Source organism: Rhinopithecus roxellana, chromosome 5, assembly GCF_007565055.1.
Source record: "Rhinopithecus roxellana isolate Shanxi Qingling chromosome 5, ASM756505v1, whole genome shotgun sequence".
Taxonomy (NCBI): Eukaryota; Metazoa; Chordata; class Mammalia; order Primates; family Cercopithecidae; genus Rhinopithecus; species Rhinopithecus roxellana.
The window spans coordinates 17,865,911-17,891,103 of NC_044553.1; the positions used below are offsets into that span (position 1 = coordinate 17,865,911).

The following is a 25,193-nucleotide window of genomic DNA, read 5'->3' on the forward strand; positions in this document are numbered from 1 at the left end:
CCCTGAAACCATTCTGATTGCCAAGAAACCCCGTGTCAGGAAAGGAAGAGGAAGCAGGGATTTTTCAGCCAACAGAGACATTGAACCAGCAATGGCCCTGTCCCCAGCTTGGGTTGCAGGAGACAGTCATGAGGGCCCACTGAGGGGGTTCACAGCTGAACATGTGTATGCATGTGTTTCCTATTGAGCCAATCCAGTTAGAAACAAACATTGAGAGGCTGGGGCATCCGGGAGCCCCGTCAGCGTGAGCAGCTGTCCTTGGGCAGGACACACTGGCCCCTGGCCCCTTCAACTATGTGGGGTGATGACCTTCTAAACAGTTACCCTGCTCTGAATTCTGGGGATGCTGTGGGAAGAAGAAGGAGGAGGAGGAGGAGGAGGAAGAGGAGGAGAAGGCAGCTTAAACAACTAGCCAGCAGCAGAGCTGGCTGGCAGATACGCATTAATTACTTGTATAGATGCTCTTTGACTTAGAATTGTAAGTTGACTTATTTCAATGATATTTTCAGCTTATGGTGGATTCATCCCAACATAGCCCCATCATTAAGTCTAGGAGTGTGCTGAATGCATCTTGCTTCCACACCGTTGTAAAGTCAAAAAATTGTAAGTCAAACTGTCATAAATTGGGGACTGTTTATAATGTGTTTTATAACATCAGGAATTCACCTGGAAATTACTACCAGGATTTTCACTTTGCTTGATACCTGAGAACAGATAACTGCATCACTCCCCATGGAGCCATCGGTGGAGTGGGACCCCTGCTGCCCCCATGTTGGCTGGGAGCTCTCCCGTCAGCCCTGTGTTTCCTGTGCCTATCTGTCTCTCATGGCCCCCATGGAGCCTGGTGTCTGTCTACTCATCCCCCTGCTTTCAAAGATATTCTCTCTCCACCCAGCTTCTGCAGACATTTGGGTTTTTACCAGCACTGCTATCCCCTAGAACATCCCTCACTGTCCTGGGCTAGCTATGGAGGAGAGAGCCCAAGACTTAGTCTTCCCATGATCTAGGATCAAGAATCCAAACAGCAGGGTTCCTCCATGCCACCCAGTTATCACATTTGGAAGATTCACAGCCAGGCCTGGCCCCAGATCTGCCCACCGGATATCCCAAGAGGGGAAGGTGGCTGCTGCTAATTACTGGGGAGGCAGCATGGAGGGAGGCTGCAGTGAGATCAGCAGGGCAGAGGACAGCCTCCACGACAGTGGAGAGTCCAGCCCGGCTGACCTCCATCCCAACAGGGACAGGAAGCGGAGGGCAGCTCCATAGAACAGGAATAGAGGGGCACTGGCTTGCAGGAATGAGACACCGGGGGAAAGCAGCATGTGGCCTGGGCAATAGGAGCACACCTGGCCGTCAGGTAACCAGGAAGTGAAGGTAGCAGGCCACAGCCCGGCTATCAGGGGAGGAACCAGGCAGCTTCTGGCTTATTTCCATGAGTGACAGAGGTCTTGGCACAGGCAGGTGACTCTGTGGGTTTGGTGCCTTCCAGGGAAGTTGAAAGAATGGAGCCTCATACTGTATGGCACAGCGGAGCACCCGTACCACACCTTCAGTGCCCATCAGTCCCGCTCACGGATGCTGGAGCTCTCGGCCCCAGAGCTGGAGCCACCCAAGGCCGCCCTGTCACCCTCCCAGGTGGAAGTTCCTGAAGATGAGGAAGATTACACAGGTAATGAACCTGAAGCAAGAGGAGACGGCCAGCTTCCATGAGCTTTGATTGTCCAGAGTAGCTCTTAAAATGTGGGGCTGCTCCTGGCAAAGGTGGGGCTGATGATTGTGTGTCTTCTCTTGTCTGGGAATCATAATAATCATGGCAATTTGCACTCACACAGCTCATTCCACCCCAGGCTCTGCTAATATTTTACAGACCAGTAAGTATGCTTCAAACCAGTAAGTATTCTCCAACCTTCCCAGCTGGGAAAGCAGGGTCTATATGCCCAACCAGAATGGGGTATTGCCCCCTGGTAAATTAGCCACTTCTAGGAGCACCCCCTTTCCTCAAAGGCCCCCATCTCACAACTCAGCCTCCTGACTCCCTCAAGTCCATCCACTTTTAGTCCTTGAGGTCAGGATGTGGGAAGGACACAGTACTCCCAAGGACCCAGGAAGGTTGGGTTCAAGGAGCACAGCTGGGAAAGGAGCTCGTGGCAGAGATGCTGACCAGCCTGGAGGCCTTGGGTGAAAGACCCAGAGAGGATCTCGAGATGATGTCAGCAGATGCTGATGCTACACAGATGCCTTGAAAATCTTACGGCATCTAAAAAGGCCCTGCATGAATCCTTTTTCTCCAATTATCCCATTGCCAAGGTGGGCCCTGGTTTGGGGACACCAGTTCATTCCACAAGACAGCCAAAAGCCACAGCTGCCCAGAGAGGCTCCAGCCACTGAGCTGGGCACAGCTTTTATTCGTATGTTAGACTAGAAGCTGTTCTCCTCTGAGCCATCCTGTAGCAATTTGTGCGAGAAGAGGTGTTTCTGGTTGGACGTATTTTCCTTAGCTAAATACTATGGCTAAATGATAAATGATGGGTGATATCTAAGAACATTGATGCTTTAAGTTATCTAGTATCTTCTGTGAAAAACAAATAACAAAATGGAGAATTCCACCAATACATATCAAGTATAAATTATGGTCGATTCCATTTTAAATTTCTTCTACTGTTCTTTTAAAATAGAGCATTGAATTATGTATGCACTAATCTGCTCTGTTTCCCCCTGTGATTTATAAACTGTGGCAAGATTCAGTAATTATTAATAAAGAACTGATTTTTTTCTTAAAATCTGCTACTGACTTCAGCCTTGCACAATGGAACCTCACTGTAATACCATTCTGCAGTCCAGCAGTCTACTAAGCAGGGCTTAGATGGAGAGAGGGGGTCTCCATGGGAAGGAGATGTGTTCCTGACTCTCAGGGAAGCCCCCTGAAGTCTCAGGGGTGAGTGGGATGGGCAGACCAGAGATAGCAGGAGAGCCTCTTCAGATACCAGGACAGAGTGACAGAGGAGGTGAGAACTGGACGGTGCCAAAGTGTGGAAGCCAAAGGAGGAGGAGGAGCCACATTAGAGTCCAACGCAAGGTCAGATGAATATGAGATGAGGTGTCTGGAGCTGGCCTTGGGCATGGTGCATTGGGAGTGATGGGCCCAGGCCAGTGGAGGCTGCACTTGGACCCTTTGGGCAAGAGAGCAGTTGCCAAGAAATAGAGGAGGTGAGCGAGCAGGACGAGGGAAGCCTAGGGAGTACTTGCAAATGGCCAGGGTCCCAGGACAGCAGCAAGCAAGATGGCCCCTGCAGAGGAAGGTTGGGGGACCAGAGCATCTGGCTGGGAGAAAGGGCAGCAGCTGCAGTGGGCAGCATGGGGCACAAGGAAGACGTCAGTGCTGTGGTTCTGAAGGTGGACAATTTTGTGATGACAGCTAGCCTGCTAGGCCAGAGCCGTCTGGTGGCCAAAGTGCGGGTGGAGGCCACCCCAGGGACTCCGCAGGGTGCTGGGTTGAGAGCAGACCCTGGGCTGGCCCCGCCCAGAGACTGGGATTCAGCAGGTGTGGGATGCCTGGGGGTCTGCAACTGTAGCAACCACTCTTAGGTGCCTGCAGGCAGCATGGGCTTAGAGATCTGGCAGATACTGAAACCAGTGAGGATGGGGGCAGGAGGCAGGGAAGGGCTTGGGTTCCTACAAGAGAGTGGCTTGGGGTCCAGGACAGTACTGGCACGGGAACACAGGGAAGACTGGGCCTCAGGAAAGAAGCCATTGTTGAGCAAAGGGAACTGAGTGGGCTGAGATCAGCTCAGGACACTGTGGTCACCCACACAGGACTGCAAGGGAAGCCGAGAGCCCACGTGGTGTTGTCTGGAAGACGGGATTCCAGGATGGCTCCACAGGTACAGGAGCCAGTTCACAGGATGAGGGTGATGTCTGGAGCAGGACCATATGTGCTCATAGGCTCAGCACATCCATGCTTACTCGACAGGCTCAAGCAGAGGCCCAGAAGCCTTAGGTTACTTGCTCAGGGCACACAGCAGTCAGGAAGGAAACCAGACTTGTACTCAGTATGCTTTATTCTTGTGGGCACCTCTTGTCTGCAATTAACCAACTCAACTCTTGCATTCCTCTCGGGTCTGATACTGCTCCAGTGAGGTTCCAGTGTGCTATTCTTAGATGGTGTGAATGGTGGGAAAGATGGTGATGCCATACCCTCCTGTCCTTTGGCAGTTGGTCCAAGCACGCAATGGCAAAGCCCGTGGAGAACTCCCAAGTTGCTTTCTAACATTTATTTTTTGTGTACTTTTTTAAAATCCTGGATTTGCTCCACAAAGGATTGAAGGTGGAGTTTTCAAATAAACCCGTGTCAGTCTAAGCCCATCTAGAGGGGCGTCAGCCGCTAGCCAGGCTGTTCAGCACATGCATGGAGCCCCCCGTGTATGAAGAGACCCCTGCTAGGAGTTATGGGAAGTGACACAAGAAGGCAGTGGGGCTTGGAGGAACTTTCACGCTAATTGAGGCGAGAGGAAAAGCAGACATAAGTACAAATTACAACACAAACAACATGCTCGCCCAGAGAATGAACTACAGCTGTACCAGAACACGCTTAGGCAGTGGAGTGATTAGGACAACGTGGACAGTCAGGTGGATTTAATTTAAGGACACTTCATGGGAGAGACGAATCTGGATATTTGGCTTTTAAACACAATTCAAGTAGAGAGCCATACTGGGAAAGTTTACAGATATTTATCTAGGCATCTGGGCCCTTGAATGGGCATTGTCTTCACCTGACCTGTGGGTGACCTTGATGCAGTGTGGGGGCTCTGCAGCTCTGTTGAATAGACCCCAGCCTTGCTTGGGGCTCCATGCAAAATTATTGAATAAGCTTTCCACTGCAGACAGACCCAGGAGCAGGGGTCGGGGGGGTGTGACCAGCAGCTGAGAGCACTGCTCCAGGGCCCTCCCTAAGGCTGTCCTCCTCCAAGGACATCCTAGAACATTCTGTCTGGAGATGATGAGGACATCTATACTTTCCCTGTTCCTAGCCACCTTCCTCTCATCCACTCAGCAAATAGTGATTGAGCACCTACTCTGTGTCTAATGCCGGGAATCTAGCAGTGAACATACTGAACCAAGCCCTGCCCGCCCATCTCCCATTCCCTGTGTCTGGAAAGTGAGAAGACTGGTCTGCTGCCTCCCTGTCCCACCCATGCCCTCATCTTCTTAAGATGAAGGAAATTGTTCACTTCATCAAGCAAGACAGACCTGCTGCCTCCTCAGGGAGAAAGCGCTGCAGGAAAAGGCAAGAGAGAAGTCCTTAAGTCACCATGACAGCCCCGCCCTTGCTGGACCAGCTGTGAGGGTGGGAAGGCAATTTAATTTACCCATTTAAATTAAATGAGTAATTTAAAGCAACGGTGCAAGAAGTGAGGATTTCGGAGGCTGTTCCCATAGATAACCCAGGATGGGGTGGGCAAAGAATCCAATTAGATAGGAATTGATCCAAAATATAGTAAACCCTCTGGAGCTGGGGGGAGGAGCTTAGCAATGAGTTTTAGAAATGGTTGGCGGCATCTGGAACCCAGGGTGTCAGCACCGCCCAGGAACGGCGTCTAGAGTGTCCTCGTGGATACACACAGCTCTGAAAGGGGTTCACAGTGGGAACCGGAGCAGGCGAGGCCCCCCACCCAGTGAAAACTAGGGAAATATCAACACCAGAGAGCCTTCAGGGAGGGAAGCCAACTTCACTGGGTCTGACACTGGGAAGGTCTGGAGACTTCAAGACAAATGAAGAGGGCTTTGTGTGCCCCAGCAAAACTCCACTGTGGGCAGCAGAGAATGAGGACTTTTGTCTTTTCCTCAAGTCCCCACCAAATGAAGGTGGCCAGCAACTAACTAGGCTTTACTCCTCAGCTCACTCCCCGTCCCCTCTGATAACTCATACCTCAGAGGAGGAGGTTTTTTTTCTAATAACTCAAAAGCCTTCACATGCCCCACTTAGTCCCTGTGTCTCAGAGCTGTTGGGGTCCCCTGAGCCATTTCCTCAGCCTAAGAGGGACAGGTGGGCAGTAGGCGGGAGTCCACCCCAGTTCTGGCTTCAGGCATCACTCCTGCAGACCAGCTTGGGGAGGACCCCTGCAGCGTGCCCCGGCCGCGCCTGAGGGGTAGACCTTTAACACTGGGTTCATCTCTGGGATACCTGGGAAGGACCTAGAGGGTGAGGTTTGCTGGTGTCTACTCAGCTCCCCTGCAGTTCTCAGTTGTTTTTCCAACAACAAACCAGCCTCCAGAGTGAGAAACTGGGTACCCCTGGGAACTTGAGGGAAGACACGGCTGCCCTCCCACCAAGGGCTCCGAGGAAAGCCTAAAGGGGACGTTCTGAAAGGGGCTCAGCCTTCAGCACAGAAAACAGCAGTCCCCTAACCCTAGGACACACTGTCAGGCTCTGTCCCTGCCCCACCCCAGACCTGGCCAGCAACAGCCCCACCAGGCGGTCCTGAGTACGCGGAGATCCATCCCCATTCCCGCCGCAGTGGAGTGGGTGGGGGTGGGGGGGTCCTCCCTAATTCCTCCTGGCTTATCAGCTTGCCAGCAGTTCTCCTGACACTCAGTACCCCCTCTTGTGTTGCTCTGTCCTCCACGTGGAAGTCAAAGGTTCTGGCTGGTCCCAGCATCATGACTGGTGCAAGTGAGTAAATGAAACAGAGCTGTTCCAGCCTCTCCCTCCCCGTTACCCCTCCAGGCTCTCATAAGTCCATCTCCTCTCTGCTCCGGGCAGCACATCCAGCCCTGGATGTTTCGCTGCTTCTCATGCCATCCCTGTCTAGAGTGCTCAGACTCTGACACTGGAGCCCAGTGAGGCTCAGCTGCACCTGTTACCCATGGGGACGGCTGCTCCTGCCTTGTCGTCTGGCCGTCCAGCCCCAGCGGGGTCTGGGAGCTTCTCCCAAGCTGCAATATCCTGACATGGGGATCCGTGGGACTACCGTAGATGGAGAAGGCATCTCTCTGGATGAAAGGCAATGCTTGTTTCTTTAAGGTGTGTGCCATCCGGAGTGTGGTGACAAAGGCTGTGATGGCCCCAATGCAGACCAGTGCTTGAACTGCATCCACTTCAGCCTCGGGAGCGTTAAGACCAGCAGGTAACGCATGTCCCAGAACCCTGTGGCTCACCACACAGTGGTTCTTTCCAGTTGTATCCTTAGTCCCTCCATGTTCTGATGCCCCAGTTAGGAATTAATGTAGCACCCCCAAACAATCATGACACTGAAGTTAACTGCTTTGGAGTTTTAAAATTTTTAGTAACTTGGCATTCCTATCATACAAGTCATATACATCCATTATGGAGAAATAAAAACTATGGCACATTGGTGTCCGTGCTTGTAAACGCTTTTCTATCCATGTTGTTAAAGAGAAAGAGGTCATGTTGGGCATGGCAAGGCTGTCCCAGAGGGCCCGGAGACGGATGCAATTCAAGACCCTGGTGCTGCCCTTGCAGCCTGTTGATGGTCTTTTTCTCAGTGTCTCTGGACTCTGGTTGGGTGTGGGGCTTTCACTGAGTGAAAGTTTCGCTGAGTTTACCCCAAGAGAGGATATCAGGAGCTCTGACCTGGGCCTCTAGGTATATGGCCAGTTGCCCGGTTCGGGCTGACCCTTCTCTGGTGAGTGAGCCCTCCTGTGTGGCCTGCAGTCAGGCCCTGAGCTCTGTCCACTGAGCTCCTCTAGCTCCTGGCATCACCACTTTCTCAAATTATCTTCCCTGACAGTCCTGCAGCTGCTCTGTCGTCCATTCTCATTTCACAAACTTCCCTGAGCACCCATCATGCGCTGCACGTGCCAGGCCTGGGAGGCCCTGATGACAGGACACTGCTAGGCTCCCCAAAGGCCTGGGTGACAGATGCACCCACCAACCACTGGTGCACACCCATAAGGGCTCAGGCACGGGTGCAGCCGTGCACGGTGGAGCCAGGTGCCCATGTGGCTCTCGTGGCATCCTGGAGCTCCCAGCCACAGGCACTCACTGGCTAAAGTGCAAAGGCTGTCACCCTGCTGGCCTTACTCACTGCCCACGAGACTCACTCCCTGAGGGCATCCGAGAGAGGGTTTTGCCAGAGCCGACAGCTCCAGAAGTCAAATACCAACCTCACGATGCCCTTGGGAAACCATGCACACCCTCAGGACTTTTCAGTGGGGCCAGCTTTTAAAAGAAAGGATTCCCAGGTTCTGTGCAAGGCCTCCAACTTCTCCACCTGTGTATGTAGGAACCTCAGAACTGCACTCACCAAGACAAAGGGCATCATGTTTGACATTCACTCCTGAAGCCTTTGTTTCCTCAAAGGAAACAAAGGGGCGGGCATGGGGTTGGGGCTGGGGCTGGGTTGGCAAGGCCCTCACCCTCCTGCCTTTGCTCCTACAGGAAGTGTGTGAGTGTGTGCCCCTTGGGGTACTTTGGGGACACAGCAGCAAGACGCTGTCGCCGATGCCACAAGGGGTGTGAGACCTGCTCCGGCAGGGGTGCGACACAGTGCCTGTCTTGCCGCCGTGGGTTCTATCACCACCAGGAGATGAACACCTGTGTGACCCTCTGTCCTGCAGGATTTTATGCTGATGAAAGTAAGTGGCATGTTCGTGGGCACAAGAACTGATGAGCCAGCCCCAACTTTCTGGGCCTATGCCCTCTCTCCTGGGAGAATTTCCCAGACTTCTGCTTCCTGTGTATTTTGTTGTTCTGAGTAAGGACTTGCAACAGGGGAAGGAGGCAGAGATGATGAAATCAAAGCACCCAGGTCTGTTAGTTAATAGCACTTCCCCCACAGACCTGGCCAGGAGAAGTTCCAAGTGATGCTGAAAGAAATCCTGGCCTTACTCGCTGTCCAGGGAATTTCACGCATCTGTACCAGAGTCAACATCCGCTATTGAGCAAGGGCTGAGAGGTGGCTAGGGCCAGCCACTCTTGGGCTCAGTCTGATTTCAGGTACCAGGAGAGGAGGTCCTGCTGTCTGTCCTGTAATTTCTTCTCCAGGAAAGACTATGCCATCAGCTTCTCTGTAACAGAGGATGTGTGCACTGGGCATGGGTCAGGGCATATGGAATTGGCGGTCAGAGCTGGGGGCGAGCCCTCCTAGGCAGAGCTGCTGAGATGAAATTGGGATTTAAGTGTGGGCAGAAGGTTTGCAGACCTCCGAAAATGAAAAGGAGCTGCTGACCAATGTCAGTTGGGCTCAGAAGGGATGGGTTGGTCTTTGCGGGGCATTTTACAGGTAGCATCCACACCCCTAAACACTAGACAGGCAGTGTTTTCCTCCTTCCACAGGTGGGGAATCAAAGCTGCACAAGGGCAAAGGCCACAGCTAGTCATGATGGAGGTGGGACTGTAACTCAGAGCAGCACGGCCAGGTGTCTTGCTGCCCTGCTGTCCCAGGAGGGTGGGGCAATGGACAGGAGTTCTAGGCCCGAGACCCCATGCCAGTGTTTTAGTAACTCACCTTGCCCTGGGAGATGCAAAAGCAGGGCTTGGGTTAAATTGATGGGGGATGGTTGTCAAACACGTTAAAGAAGCTACCGTTTGGCATTGGTGGTCCTCCAGGTAGCAGGCCTCCCCACAGCCCTCCTCTCCGGGCCCTTGCTGCTCAGGGTGGGTCATTGATCCAACCTGTCATGGCATTGCTGTTACCCCTGTGGACAAGACCCAGGAAATCTTCAAAGATGTTTAAAACCATCAAATAACCAGACTCCCCCCGCTTTTTTTTTTTTTTTTTTTTTTTTCCAGAGATGGAGTCTCACTCTGTCACCCAGGCTAGAGTGCAGTGGTGTGATCTCAGCTCACTGCAACCTCTGCCTCCTGGGTTCCAGCAATTCTCCTACCATAGCCTCCCAAGTAGCTGGGATTACAGGCATGCGCCATCACACCCAGCTACTTTTTGTGTGTATTTAGTAGAGACAGGGTTTCTTCATGGTGGACAGGCTGGTCTCGTACTCCTGACCTCAAATGATCCATCTGCCTTGGCCTCCCAAAGTGCTGGGGTTATAGGTATGAGCCACCTCACCCTTCCCAGACTCCCTTTAGAGGGGAAACAAAAAGTCATGCAAGACACATTTCACAGCCTTTGCAAACACCTGTTCTGGGCTGCCAACCAGACCTTTGCAAACACCTGTTCTGGGCTGCCAACCAGACCTTTGCAAACACCTGTTCTGGGCTGCCAACCAGACCTTTGCAAAGGATGCAGGCACCTTCATCCCCACCCCCTTCCCAAGGGCACAATTGGCCGCCCTCCTTCACCCCGACATCCTCACTCAGCCCCTGCTTTATGGCATATGATGCCACCTGTGAGGGGGCCCTGCGGCGGGGACATGCACAGGTGTAGCAAGCAGCCGTTAGCTCCCAGGCCCAGAGCACCCCAGTCACTTAGGAGTGGTGCATGGTGGTGTTTAATGAGGCGCCAACCCAGATAATAACTTATGACATTGCAGATGGGAGTTGGGGTGACCCAGAACTTCCCCAGGAGGCACGATGACTCACCATAGGTTCCTGTCTCACCATCTAGAGCCACCAGATCTTCATATATAGGTTTCCCTGGGAAAGCACTGTGGAGAGCAAGCAGCAACCTCAGGCTCCCCCCTGCCCACCTGCCCACACCTGGCCACGTTTATGAAGATTTCCACCTCGTTAAATTCTACTCAGCCCACCAGGAATTGGCCTCCATCCCTGTTGAAATAAGTGGAACCCGGCCGGGCGCGGTGGCTCAAGCCTGTAATCCCAGCACTTTGGGAGGCCGAGACAGGCGGATCACGAGGTCAGGAGATCGAGACCATCCTGGCTAACACAGTGAAACCCTGTCTCTACTAAAAAATACAAAAAAACTAGCCGGGCGAGGTGGCGGGCGCCTGTAGTCCCAGCTACTCCGGAGGCTGAGACAGGAGAATGGCGTGAACCCGGGAGGCGGAGCTTGCAGTGAACTGAGATCCGCCCACTGCACTCCAGCCCGGGCGACAGAGTGAGACTCGGTCTCAAAAAAAAAAAAAAAAAAAAAGTGGAACCACCTCAGAGGCCTGGTGGTTGTCTGAGGACTTGAATCTACCTCAGAAAGGGGAGGTGAGAAATCTGTGACCCTACCCCAGGTGCAAGCAGCCTCTGGCTGCTTCATTTCTACACATTCTGGAGGTGGACTCAGGGAACAGCCCACCTACACCCCGCTTTGAAATGCCGGGGGCCTGCTTGCTCAGATTTGATTCCTGTCAGTGCCGTCCCTTCTCTTTTCTTATCTTGCTGTTTTTCTCCAGGTCAGAAAAATTGCCTTAAATGCCACCCAAGCTGTAAAAAGTGCGTGGATGAACCCGAGAAATGTACTGTCTGTAAAGAAGGATTCAGGTAAAAACGCCCCTCGAAACCTGAAGAATGCCAGGGTGGTGGTGCTGTTTTGAGTTTGTTATGGATTTACCACATTTTTGCATTTCTCCTAAAAGCTGAACTGTCAGAGGCCCAAAGCCATTGAGGGTAAAGATTCCGAGTCCTGAAAATCATGTGTCCACTTAGAGATGGCTGTGTAGGATGGAAAGCGAGAGGATGGGTGGAATCTCTATGTTTCACACAACATGGGCGAATTGGGCAAAGCAGCACTTGATTGCATCACATGCAGCACTGGGCTGTGCTTAGATCCACCTCCTTTCGCTCCAGCACCTCCACCTGCTCCAGTTCCCCTCCCTGTCTGGGCCAGGGGTGGGCTGTAGTGGCTCACCCACCCTCTCTCATCTGCATCCCTCGGTCTTCTGTTTTTTTCCCAGATCCTGACTTCTTTACTGCTTCCTGAGGGTGCTCTTTACATTCCTGGTTCTCGCTGTTCCATCAGGCTCAGCCCCATAAAGCTCAGCATGCCTTTTCTTTACAATCATTCTTCTGGGTTAATGATTGTTCTTGGAATATTTTGAAATGTTTCTTTAGCCCATTTTATGCAACCAAATTCCTTTTAATGCAACCAAATATACATTACCTATTCCTCCAAATTGCTGTCTAAAATCTTAGAACATTCTGTTCAAAATTTTGGGGGGGATACTCCCATAGTAGGGAGACTAGCACCATGGTCCACACTGGAAGGATCACCTCATGTTCAAATGCAGGTTCTGATGCAGCGGGTCTGGGTAGAGCCCACTACTCTGCATTTCAGCAGGCTGGTAGTGATGAAGATGCTGCGGTCTGGGCGGGGAGTTGCTTTTGCAGGGTGAGGCGGTGGAGGGATGCAACATACCCCCCCAGCCCCATCTCCCTTCTCAAATGCTGTGAGGACTGGAATTCTCCATAGAAGAAGTTCCTTTTTTGGAGTAAAGAACAAAGAAAGAAAACTTACTGAGCATATCTTCTCTTATTCCAGGTGCTTGCACCAATATTGCCTCATTTAATCTTTGCAGCAACCTATGAAGTAGACATAATTCTTACTCGCATTTTACAAACAGGGGAGATGAAGTTTCCCCAGGAGGCACTATGCTACTGTCTTCATTTCCTTCAGCCTGCCCCTTTCTTCCGGATGAAAGTATTGGGGAGAAAGGACCGCAAGCAGCTAGGAGGCCAGGAGAGGGAAGGCAAAGCAAGGCCCCCAAAGTCACGCATCACATCTGCTGTCATTTAAACCTGTTGGCTGGACAAGGCAGGATTAGGAGTGAAAGGATGAACTGGCCCAGGAAAGGGATCCCCCAAAGAGATAAAAGTTGGAAGAGGAAGGAGGAGACATTCAGCTGGCAGCCTGGGAGAGGCCAGCTTTGATGTCCCAGGCTCTGTAGGTCAGGCAACCCAGGAGTGGATCCTCAACCCAGGCTGGTAGCTGGGGGTATCAGGAAGAGGAGGCTCTATGTTCCCAGCACCCTGGAACCTGCCTGTTTCCCAGCAGAGAAGCGCTGAGGGATCCCAGGGAATGCATTTATGCATCCTGTCCCATCTTGTAGGAGAGGGAAATCAGATACTCAATTCAGGAATAGTGTGCTAAAGAGAAAACGCTTCCTGGCAGTAGCCCCACCACATAGAAGCAGTGGTTCCATCAATGACAAGCTTTCAGAGAGGCATGCAAACTCCAGACACATTGCCAGCCATCAGCCACAGAAAGCTTCCGTTTATTGCCCAATATCCTCTTAAGCTGTGACTTCAAATCACTGCAGTCATGTTAAAGCAGCAAGAGAGCGGCCGAGCCGCCGCCTCCGGCCATCCGTCTCTTCAGGGGGATCAACACAGGAAGGGTTGCAGGGGAATGTCAGTTATTAAAGACATGATTTAACTGCCATTCGCAGTGGGCATGGCACCATGAAGAGGAAGGCCTGTGCTTCTGAATGACCAGCTATCAATCGGATTTCCCATGACCCCTCCTTGGGTTCGATTAATTGGCTAAAGCAGCTCAGAGTGAAAGACATTACTTACGTGTACCCATTTATTACAAGGATATGATGCACAGACAGATACAGATGCGGAGAGTGAGGTTTGGAAGGGCTGAGCGCTGGACCTTCCATCCCTATGGGGCTGGGCTGTGCTACCCTCCCAGGATGTGGGATGTGTTCTTGTTCACCAACCCAGAAGCTCTCCAAACCCTGACCTTTTGGGTTTTTTATGGAGGTTTTGTTACATAGGCATGATTGATTAAATCATTGGCCATTGGTAATCAATTCAGCCTTCAGCCCCTCTCACCTCCCAGGAGGGAGGTCAGAGTAGTAGGGCTAGAAATTCTAATGTTCTGATCACATGGTTGGTTCCCTAGCAGCCAGCTCCTGTCTAGAGGCTACCCAGGAACCCCTCAGTCATCAGTTATTAAAGACATTTGGCACTTTGGTAACTCGAAGGGTCTTAGAAGCTGTGTGCCAGGACAAAGACTAAACATATATTTCTTATTATAAATCCCAGTGTCATAGCAGGAGTCTCCGGATCTGACAGATGCACCCCATAGCACTTGCTCAGTATGTTTAGTGGCAAACCCATTTAAAACGTGTACAGCACCCACAGTATAATCTCAGGAACTAAAGACATAATTGTAGGTGACATTTATTCACACTGCTGTGTGCCAGACACTGAAATGTTTATGGGTATTCGCTCATTGAGTCCTCCAAGCAACTTTATGATGTAGAAACCAATTAACAGGAAGGAGAATGGAGATGCAGAGAGGCTGGCGGGCTTGCTCAGGTTCGAACACTGGGAAGTGGCAGAAGCCATCTGCATGGGTGGTATAGCTCAGCATCTGTGTCTCTGTCCAGCACTCGGCTGGCTGGATCGAGGTGAGGGCAGGCACAAATGGGGTGAAAGAGGGAGGCAGGGGCTGCATTTGACAGGCCTGCTAGGGCTCTAGAGAGTGTCTTATTTCAAGTTCATTGCGAAGCTACAGAAGGTTTCAAGCAAGAGAGACAGGAGCAGGTTGGGGTTCAGGGCCAGCCTTGCAGCCAGCAGCCCCATCACATGTCATAAATGCCGACACTTCAAGAGGGACTCGACACTGAGACTGAGCTAGCGTGCCACCAGTGGTGACCCACACAGCTCCATTTCTCTTCATGGGGTTTGGAATCGAGTTGGAGAAATGGCAGTAAGGAAAAGCTATCACTGGGTCGGACGGAGCCCAGCACATGCGGCATAGTAATGGGAGCTCTGCTTCCCAGGCCCTCATGGCTGTTCCTGCTGGGCCCCCAGCGGACTGCAGGATGGCTTTCCCAACTTTCCTTAGCTGAGAACTTTTGGTGACACAAAGAGCTGTGCCTCAGCCACTTACATTTCCTCTTGGGAAAGGTGTTAGAGGGCAAATCATAATTTAATTAGACTTTTGGAATGGATGTGGAAATCTGCCTCTTTCTTTTCAACAGCCTTGCACGGGGCAGCTGCATTCCTGACTGCGAGCCAGGCACCTACTTTGACTCAGAGCTGATCAGATGTGGGGAATGCCATCACACCTGCGGAACCTGCGTGGGTGAGTTCACCGCCTGTGGAGGCCTCGGGCCAGCGTTACCCAAGCGGGTAGGCTACTGCCTTGAGAGTGAGAAAGCCCTAGGACTTCATGGGCTTCTGCATTTATTGCAGCATTAAAATGCAAAGGCAAAACAAGGTACAAAGGCCGTACCAGGGACTGGGGGCAGGGAGAGTGGAGATTTAATGTTTAACAGTTACAGAGTCTCAACTTGAGAAGATGACAATTGTTCTAAGGATAGATGCTGGCGATGGTTACATAATAGTGTGAATGTACTTAATGCTGCTGAACTGTGTACTTAAAAATAGCTGAGCTGGTAAATTTTGTGTACATTGCAGTGGCTCATGCCTATAATCCCAGCACTCAGAGAGGCAGAGGTGGGAGGATAGCTTGAGCCCAGGAGCTCAAGACTAGACTGGGCAGCATAGTGAGACCCTGTTCTCCATAAAAGGAAAACATTTTGTTGGAAATCCTTTTTAAAACCATGTTTTTAAATTTCAAACAAAGTCCCAAAACAATGCAAAGACCCACTTTGAACAAACAGCCTGAATTTCTTATTAGAAATCCAGCCAGGCAGTGGCTATTTCAGACGGGGAAAGGGATAAGGGATGTTCAACCACTCAGGCCATCTTGTCTCGGAGCTCAACTCTTGCTGTGGAAAGGTGCGGACAGAAACACAACACCATAAACATTGAGAGGGCTTTGGGAGAGGTGGGAATGGATCCAGGTGGGGACGGGGATGTTTTCAAACATAGCCTTAGTTCTTTGTACCTATCTTCACTTATTTTGAATAGTTGGTTCAAAGAAGAAAAGAATTCTATAAACAATTTCACATGTATTATAATTTCCCACAAAGATGATGGCACGAATGTCTCCCAGGCACAGTTTCTATGCAGAATGGCAGAGAATTCATTCATTTTATTGGGTTTTGTTTTGCAGAGCTATTTGCACAAGTAAGTTGAAGTGTACCATCAGTCTGTGGGCTCAGATATGTTTTGGGTTAAGTTTTCTCCTCTCCCCTTCCTGCCCTTGGTACTTTGGTCCTTTCTAAGAAACTCACATCATAGGAGCTTTTTCTGCAGTAACACTTTAAGAATTAAGTCTCTACTGGCCAGGCGCAGTGGTTCGTGCCTGTAATGCCAGCACTTTTGAGAGGCCAAGGCGGGTGGATCACCTGAGGTCAGGAGTTCAAGACCAGCCTGGCCAACATGGCGAAACCCTATCTCTACTAAAAATACAAAAATTAGTCAGGTGTGGTGGTAGGCACCTGTAATCCCAGCTACGGGGGAGGCAGGGACATGAAAATCACTTGAAACTGGGAGGTGGAGGTTGCAGTGAGCTGAGATCACACCCCTGCACACTTCAGCCTAGGCAACAGAGTGAGACTCTGTCTTAAAAAAAAAAAACAAAAAACAGAATTAAGTCTCTGCTAAATCACAGTTGCCATGATACTACTGTTCCTCAGAAATGCTGCAGAATGGGCACGCCCCTCCCCGTGTGGCCAACCACGAGTACCCCGTGCAGCTACCTGCCGTACTGTCCTGGAACAGACAGGCATGATAAACCAAGGCTATGGCCAAGGCCGGTGTCCTCCTATGATTGCCAAGCTGACCCCAGACAACCCAGGGGAGATACGTCCTCCTCAGTTCCTTCCTGGGGCAATCCTCAAGGCCACAGTGCTCAGCATCTGGATGGGTTCCACCCGCTGGCAGCTCAGCAGATTTCCCTAGCAGTCTGCCTGTCACCTTGTGTCGATTATTTTTATTATTTGTTTCTTTGACTTATTTAGCCCAGATTGATTAGGAAGCATCACTGATGTTGCTTATTTAAATTTCATAGTCACTCAAATCCATAACATTCAGGCATACCATTTTATAACTCTGTGACTTCAATAATTCACTTTTCTTTCTCTGAGTCCCCAGATTGCCTGATGGCAAAAATCTTTGTAGAGTCACTTGGAATTCTCATCTCAAACCAGTGACTTCTCCATCACTTCAGCTATTAAATTCATTGGTGAGCAGGTCCACAGCTCTAGGGAATCTCCCCTGTGCCCCATGCCCTCTGGCGTGGGGTTCTTTCTAAGCTCCTGGGAACGTGTACATCTATCTCCTGGCAGCCTCTTGGGAGAGAGACCTCATTTTCCTCCTCTGAGTCACTGGAGGCTTCTTGCTACATGTCAAGTGTGGACCTCATTGGAGACATCTGTTCTCAGCTGCCCACTTCATGTGCCCTGGAGACCCAGGCCCACCTGGCATTCACCTCCCTGCTCCCATTCAGTGACCACTGCTGCCCACCACCCACCCAGGGGCCTGGGCACAGTCATGGGGAGGGTTGGAGTCAGGCATGAGTGCTTGGGGTAGGACCTGGTGGAATCTGTCCCCACCCTTGGCTCACAGTGCTCCAGTGCACTTGGCAGGCAACTCGATTGAGATGAGCCTCTCATCCTCCTGAGTCCAGGTGCCCCGTGTGTCCTGGCATGGAGATTGTAATCCTTCGGGGCTGCTGGCACAGCTGGGTTAATGCAGTGGCCCCATGGGACTCGACTTACCCACCTGCGGCATGGCATGTGGATTAGCAGCTGGCAGCCTGCAGGGCACACACATACCAAGTTGTAGGGCAGTGCCCCAAGCCACCTGTGACAGTCGGTCCTCATGCATGAGCATCCTATGCCTGAGATGGCATGACTTGAAACAGCAAATGAGAAACACTACAGCAGACCAAGAGAGATTACAAAAGAAAGGAAAATGCTTTCTGTTTCAGTCCCTGTCATGGCACATTTTTCGAGCTTTTTGAACAAAGGTTCCATGTTTTCACTTTATACTGGGCCCCGCAAATGACATAGCAGGTCCTATATAAGCATAGCCCATTCTGCTCTTATTGCTATGATTGTGGGTGCTTTTAAAGTGTTCAAAGTCTATAGAGACTTGCGACTTAATGGAATCCTTAAAAGACTTTCACTGAGTTATGAAATTCATATTTTTTAGTAGTTGAGAAAATAGGTCGCTTAGAAAATCAACCCACTTTAACAGCTTTTTTATTGTGATAAAATATACGTCACATAAAATTTACCATCTTGACTATTTTTAGGCGTACAGTTCGGTGGCATTAAGTGAATTTACATTTGTGAGCCACCATCACCGCCATCTCCAAATAAATGTTTTAACAATGTTGAAGCTTAATACATTGAGCATTAAACTAAGTACAAATGAGAACAAGCTTTCTTTCCCACTTTGGAGGCTCCACAAGTGTTAAGGACCCTGGTGCTGGAGGAAGGACAGCGGGGGTGATCGGTTCAGCAGGTGAGGCACAAGAGGTACAACAGCAGGCCCTGAACAGCTCCCAAGCCCCGCTCAGAGTGGCGCCCCGCCTTGTGCACGAGACCCACCCACCAGATGCTACCAGAGATCAGCGACGGGGAGGGGTGGCATTGGCCAAAGCATAAGAGCAGCCTCTGCTCCAGAACAACATAAACCGAACAGAGTCCCGACCCTGGGGTCAGCCCTTCCACTGCACCTCAGGAAGAGGGAGACACCCGCCATGAAGACGGTGGTCCTCAAGAGGCCCCTTGAGGGCCCTACGTCTGCCTCCTGCTCAAAACTCTGTGGCATTCTCGGCTTCACTCTTCCTGACTCTCAAAGGAGGAGCTTCTCCTGCATGAGCTCAGAATTCCCTCCCAGCCTTACAGCTGTGGTTCTGAGGTGTGGAGCCAGCCCCAGGACCCAGGACCTTGTGCTTGAGCCCTGCAGGCTCCAGAACCTCTGCAAAGGGCTTTTCCCTTGACACAGTGAGAGGCCCCATGTGAGTCCAGAGCAGACTGCAAGGCCTCAATCTAAGACCACAGTCAAACTGAAGCAGTTGCGGTGAGGTTTACTCTGGCATTGTGATTTTCATAGCGCCCCTGAGATAATTTCCTCCCTGCCTGTGACCCTGTCCGCTGTCAGTCAGTGGCCACCTCACTGCCTCTCTTTGACGTCCCATCAGATGCTCCCTGGAGACACCTGGCCCAGAGGAGGTGCTATCTCGTCATCTAGTCCAACGTCTGACCCAGGTCAACAGTTCCTCCTCAGACCCTTAGCCAACCGGAAGGTTTTCCTCCATGACTCATGGCCCTTTGCTCAGAACTGTTGTCTCTTCGAGTCTCTCCTCCCTGTGCCATAAACCCTTAGTCTTAGGCATTTTTTTCTCTATTGTTGAAAATGCCCTGACTGTACACACCAAACACCTATCAACACTATTCCCGAAGATCTCTTCTTTCATCTTCCCACATCATCGTCTACAGCGTTCTGTGCAATGGAAGAGCCACAAATGCAAACCATGGCTGCAATTTGAAGTTGCCTAGTAACCATATCTTAAACAGTCAAACGAAACAGGCAAAAATAATTTTAGTAACATATCCTATTCAACCTAATGTATCTAAAATATTGCCATTTCAACATGTATCCATATAAAAAATAAATGGCTGTTTTATATTTTTTTATATGAAGACTTTAGCACTGGATTTCAAGTGTTCAGGGAGCAGAAGTGGGCCTAGGCCTGTTGGAAACAGGGCCCATCATCGTCACATGGCCAGTGGGCAGGTGTGCTACCTCTGAGATCACCTCATGCCTTGATGTCCCCGTCTGTGAAATGGGGATGGTGATGCCCACCTCCTGGGAGTGGGTGAGGATGGCCCAGCTCACAGAACCTGGGAAATGCCAGCTGTGGTGGTGGCCTGGGGGCTTCTGAATGGTACCCCTGATCTCACAAGGCCCTGAAGCAGGCCTGGGGCATGGTCTTCTGCCAGCCATCCCTGATACCTGCTTCTTTTCCTGTATCTCTCAGGGCCAGGCAGAGAAGAGTGCATTCACTGTGCGAAAAACTTCCACTTCCAAGACTGGAAGTGTGTGCCAGCCTGTGGTGAGGGGTTCTACCCAGAGGAGATGCCGGGCTTGCCCCACAAAGTGTGTCGAAGGTACGGTCTTCCTGGCAGGGAACGGCAGGCAGCTGTGTCCAGCAAAGGAGTGACTGGAGGGCAGAGTCTGGCAGCATTTTCCTCAGGGGCCGGGGGAGGGCGTGTTGCATCACCCCACAGTGGATAGGAGCCCATTTACAGAGCTGGTTAGGGGCCTTCCTCCCTTTGTTCACTGAATGCATATTTGTTGGGTCCCTGCCGTGGGTCAGGCACTGTACAGCAATGGGATAGGATGGGAAGAATAGCAAGGTGCTCACACGCCAGTGGATGTCCCTGCCCATGTCACACTCAGCATGCATCCTTTGCACTGTCGATAATCAGAGAAACCGTGTTTTGGGTTTTAAAAAATTAGTTTTTGGAGACACAGTCTTACTCTGTTGCCCAGGCTGGAGTGCAGTGGTGTGATGTCAGCTCACTGCAACCTCTGTCTCCGGGGTTCAAGCAATTCTCGTGCCTCAGCCTCCCGAGTAGCTAGGATTACAGACGTGCACCACAATGCCCAGCTAATTTTTGTTTTTGTTTTTGTTTTTGAGACAGAGTCTCGCTTTGTCACCCAGGCTGGAGTGCAGTGGTGCTATCCTGGCTCACTGCAAGCTCCACCTCCTAGGTTCACACCATTCTCCTGCCTTAGCCTCTCGAGTAGTTGGGACTACAGGTGTCCGCCACCACGCCCAGCTAATTTTTGTATTTTTAATAGAGACGGGGTTTCACCATGTTGGCCAAGCTGGTCTCGAACTCCTGGCCTCAAATGATCCACCCGCCTCAGCCTCCCAAAGTGCTGGGATTACAGGTGTGAGCCACCACGCCCGGCCTAAAAAAATATTTTTTAGTTAGATACTTTAGAGAAAGTAAAAAGATCCTGACAATTTCCTCATTCTAAAGCCATTTTCTGCACAATCAATGCACGTGTATTTTACCCTTCCTTTCGTGCTTCCTCCCATGGGTCCATCCACAGTCACCATTCTTATCTGATGGCCCTAGACCCTTCTGTTGTTGGACCTTAGCTGTTAAAGGAGAAGCCATTTGCTCTGGTCTCCTCTTTTCTGGCTGAATATTGCCCTATGCTGGGAGATCATGAACTTAGGACCCAGAACAGGGCAGGGCAACCTGTCTTATTCAGGGTGGGAGCAACAATGAGGAGTTTGAGGCAGCTGTGAGGGCGTGATGATGGGTGTTGGCTGTGAGGGTGTAATGATGGGGGTGGGCTGTCAGGGTGTGATGATGGGGGTGGGCTGTGAGGGTGTGATGATGGGGTGAGCTGTAAGCATGTATGATGGGGGTGGGCTGTGAGGGTGTGATGATGGGTGTGGGCTGTGAGGGTGTGATGATGGGTGTAGGCTGTGAGGGTGTGATTATGGGGGTGGACTGTGAGGGTGTGATGATGGGTATGAGCTGTAAGGGTGTGATGATGGATGTGGGCTCTGAGGGTGCGATGATGGTGGTGGGCTGTGAGGCTGTGATGATGGGGGTGGACTTTGAAGGTGTCATGATGTGGTGAGCTGTGAGGGTGTGATGATGGGGTGAACTGTGAGGGTGTGATGATGGGGGTGGGCTGTGAGGGTGTGATGATGGGTGTGAGCTGTGAGGTGTTTTGATGGGAGTGGGCTGTGAGGGTGTGATGGGGGTGAGCTATAGGGTGTGATGAATGGGTGGACTGTGAGGGTGTGATGGTGAGATGTGAGGGTGTGATGATGAGTGTGAGCTGTGAGGGTGTGATGATGGGTGTGGGCTGAGGGTGTGATGAGGGGGATAAGCTGTGAGGTTGTAATGATGGAGGTGGGCTGTGAGGGAGTGATGAGGTGAGCTATGAGGGTGTGATGATGGGTGTGAGCTGTGAGGGTGTGATGATGCGTGTGAGCTGTAAGAGTTGATGTTTGTGAGCTATGAGGTGTGATGATGGGGGTGAGCTGTGAGGGTGTGATGTTTGTGAGCTGTGAGGTATGATGATGGAGGTGAGCTGTGAGGGTGTGATGGGTGTGGGCTGTGAGGGTGTGATGGTGTGGGCTGTGAGGGTGTGATGATGGGTGTGAGCTGTGAGGATGTGATGATGGGTATGAGCTGTAAGGGTGTGATGATGAGGGTCAGCTGTGAGGGTGTGATGATGGGTGTGGGATGTGAGGGTGTGATAATGGTGGTGGGCTGTGAGGCTGTGATAATGGGGGTAGACTATGAAGGTGTCATGATGTGGTGAGCTGTGAGGGTGTGAAGATGGGGTGAGCTGTGAGGGTGTGATGATGGCACTGGGCTGTGACAGTGTGATGATGGGTGAGCTGTGAGGGTGTGATGATGGGGGTAGGTGGTGAGGGTGTGATGATGGGGGTGAGCTGTGAGGGTGTGATGGGGTGAGCTGTGAGGTGTTTTGATGAGAGTGGGCTGTGAGGGTGTGATGATGGGGGTGAGCTATAGGGTGTAATGAATGGGTGGACTATGAGGGTGTGATGGTGAGCTGTGAGAGTGTGATAATGAGTGTGAGTGATGGGGGTGAGCTGTGAGGGTGTGATGATGGGGATGGGCTGTGAGGGCGTGATGATGGCGGTGAGCTGTGAGTGTGTGATGGGGTGGGCTGTGAGGGTGTGATGATTGGAATGTGCTGTGTGGTTTGATAATGAGGTAAGCTGTGAGGGTGTGATGATGGGTGTGATCTGTGAGGGTGTGATGATGGGAGTGAGCTATGAGGTGTGATGATGGAGGTAAGCTGTGAGGTGTGATGTTGCAGTGAGCTGTGAGGGTGTTTTATTGGGTGTGAGCTGTGATGGTGTGATGATGGGTGTGAGCTCTGAGGGTGTGATGATGGGGGTGGGCTGTGAGGGTGTGATGATGGAGTGAGCTATGAGGGTGTGATGATGGGGGTGAGCTGTGAGGGTGTGATGGATGTGAGCTGTGAGGGTGTGATGATGGGGGGGTGGCTGTGAGGGTGTGATGATGGGGGTTGGCTGTGAGGGTGTGATGATGGTGTGAGCTGTGAAGTGTGATGGAGGTGGGCTGTGAAGGTGTGATACTAGGTGTAGCTGTGAGGTGTGATGATGGCGGTGAGCTGTGAGGGTGTGATGGGTGTGAGCTGTGAGGGTGTGATGATGGGGGTGGGCTGTGAGGGTGTGATGATGGAGTGAGTTGTGAGGGTGTGATGATGGGGGTGAGCTGTGAGGGTGTGATGGATGTGAGCTGTGAGGGTGTGATGATGGGGGGTGGCTGTGAGGGTGTGATGATGGGGGTTGGCTGTGAGGGTGTGATGATGGTGTGAGCTGTGAAGTGTGATGGAGGTGGGCTGTGAAGGTGTGATACTGGGTGTAGCTGTGAGGTGTGATGATGGCGGTGAGCTGTGAAGGTGTGATGGGTGTGAGCTGTGAGGGTGTGATGATGGGGGTGAGCTGTGAGGGTGTGATGATGGGAGTGAACTGTGAGGGTGTGATGATGGCAGTGAACTGTGAGGGTGTGATGATGGAGTTGAGCTGTGAGGGTCTGATGATGGGGGTGAACTGTGAGGGTGTGATGGGATTGAGCTGTGAGGGTGTGATGATGGGATTGAGCTGTGAGGGTGTGATGATGGAGTGAGCTGTGATGGTGTGGTGATAGGTTGAGCTGTGAGGGTGTGATGATCAGGGTGAGCTGTGAGGGTGTGATGATGGGGGTTGGCTGTGAAGGTGTGATGATGGGGGTGGGCTGTGAGGGAAGTGCCAGGTGTTAGCCTGCTTTCACAGTGCTGTAAAGAAATACCTGAGGTTGGGTAATTTATAAAGAAAAGAGGTTGATTTGGCTCACAGTTCTGTAGACTTAATAGGAAACGTGGCTCCAGCATCTGCTCAGCTTCTGGGGAAACCTCAGGGAGCTTTTACTCCTGATGCAAGGTGAAGCAAGAGCAGCACATCACATGGCAAGAGCAGGAGCAAGAGAGGGAAGGAGGCCGGGCACGGTGGCTCACGCCTGTAATCCCAGCACTTTGGAAGGCAAGATGGGCAGATCACCAGAGGCCAGGAGTTCAAGACCAGCCTGGCCAACATGGCAAAACCCCTTCTCTACTAAGAAAAAAAAAAAAAAAAGCAAAAATTAGCTGGATGTGGTGGTGTGTGCCTATAATCCCAGTCTTACAGGAGGCTGAAGCAGGAGAATCGCTTGAACCAAGGAGGCAGAGGTTACAGTGAGCCAAGGTCGTGCCACTGCACTCCAGCGTGAGTGACACAGCGAGAGTCCATCTCAAAAAAAAAAAAAAAGGAAGAAGTTGCCACATACCTTTAAACAACCAGCTCTCACATGAACTCACTCATCACCAAGGGGATGGTGCAAGGCCATTCATGAGGCATCCACCTCATGGTCCAAACAGCTCCCACCAGGCCCCACCTCCAACACTGGGGATCACATCTCAACATGAGATTTGGTGGGGACAAATGTTGAAACCATATCGCAGGGCTTCCGTCTGAAAAAGACTTAAAATGAGGGAGCCCTCAAAGGCTTGTGTCAGAGCAGGAGGGGTGCCCATGCCTGGCTCCCAGCTAGGTACCTGTTAGCACTGGTAGATTCACCCTGCAATGGGGTCTGCCTCCCAGGCTGTGTGTAAGAACCACTATGGGTTGTAACCTATTCCCCTAGAAACAAACCCCACAGTGAGCCCATGAGGGACCACCGAGTCCTGGCACTTGTGTGACCCACAGCAGAGGGACCTGGTGGTGGTTATGTATCTCTGCAAGCATCAGCCCCTTCTACTGGGTTGCTGTAAAATAGGAAACTTGCCATGCGCTTGCAAGGTGCAGCCTTGCTGAGTCCTGCACAGGGCCCTGGGCACAGTTGTCTGAAGTTAAACCTTTCATGTTAACCAGTCAGCTGGTTCTCAGATAATTAAATATAGCAATCCAGGGAGAACTTGGAATTGAACAGTGATAATCACTTTCATTTGTCAAATGCCCTGGATTTCAGGGCATGCTGATTATGTCCACAGCTGTGCAACTGGACCCCTGCAGGCAGCCAGAGGCATTGGCACACCCTGCCCCCCAGGAGGCAGCAGGCGGCAGCCCCACCACAAACCTCTTTGGGCAGTGGAGGACAGGAGTTTCCTGGGTATTGTTCCCACATAAGGGGAACCTTTCGGCCCTGCAGAGGCTGACAGTGCTGGGGCTGACACACCGGGTCTTGGAGAAGTGCCCCCAGGAAGAGCGTCAGTGTGGACTCCTCCCAAAGGAAGCAAGGCCTTGATCCCCTTGGTTCTGCAGGATCTCTCTCCATTCGGACAGCCTGAGCTGGTAGAGAACCACAGGCATCCTCCAGGCCCCAGAATGCTGGTGGATGCTGCGGCCGTCCACTGCTGCTGTGCCAGGCAGCTCCGAGGGAGCATGCGGCCAGACAAGAGC

At 51.5% G+C, this 25,193-nt stretch overlaps 1 protein-coding gene across 2 annotated transcripts in view; it reads left to right on the forward strand.

Moving 5' to 3' along the window:
* PCSK6 (proprotein convertase subtilisin/kexin type 6) overlaps window positions 1-25,193 on the forward strand; it is a 188,852-nt gene that overhangs the window by 157,586 nt on the left and 6,073 nt on the right. Inside the window, exons 14-20 of one of the 2 annotated variants that reach the window (XM_030930123.1) lie at window positions 1,490-1,669; window positions 1,833-1,871; window positions 7,022-7,124; window positions 8,399-8,595; window positions 11,263-11,350; window positions 14,803-14,906; window positions 19,725-19,854. In XM_030930123.1, the coding sequence (XP_030785983.1) occupies window positions 1,490-1,669; window positions 1,833-1,871; window positions 7,022-7,124; window positions 8,399-8,595; window positions 11,263-11,350; window positions 14,803-14,906; window positions 19,725-19,854 (841 nt within the window). The remainder of the gene's footprint in view (window positions 1-1,489; window positions 1,670-1,832; window positions 1,872-7,021; window positions 7,125-8,398; window positions 8,596-11,262; window positions 11,351-14,802; window positions 14,907-19,724; window positions 19,855-25,193) is intronic. The other variant, XM_030930124.1, reaches the window with a different exon arrangement.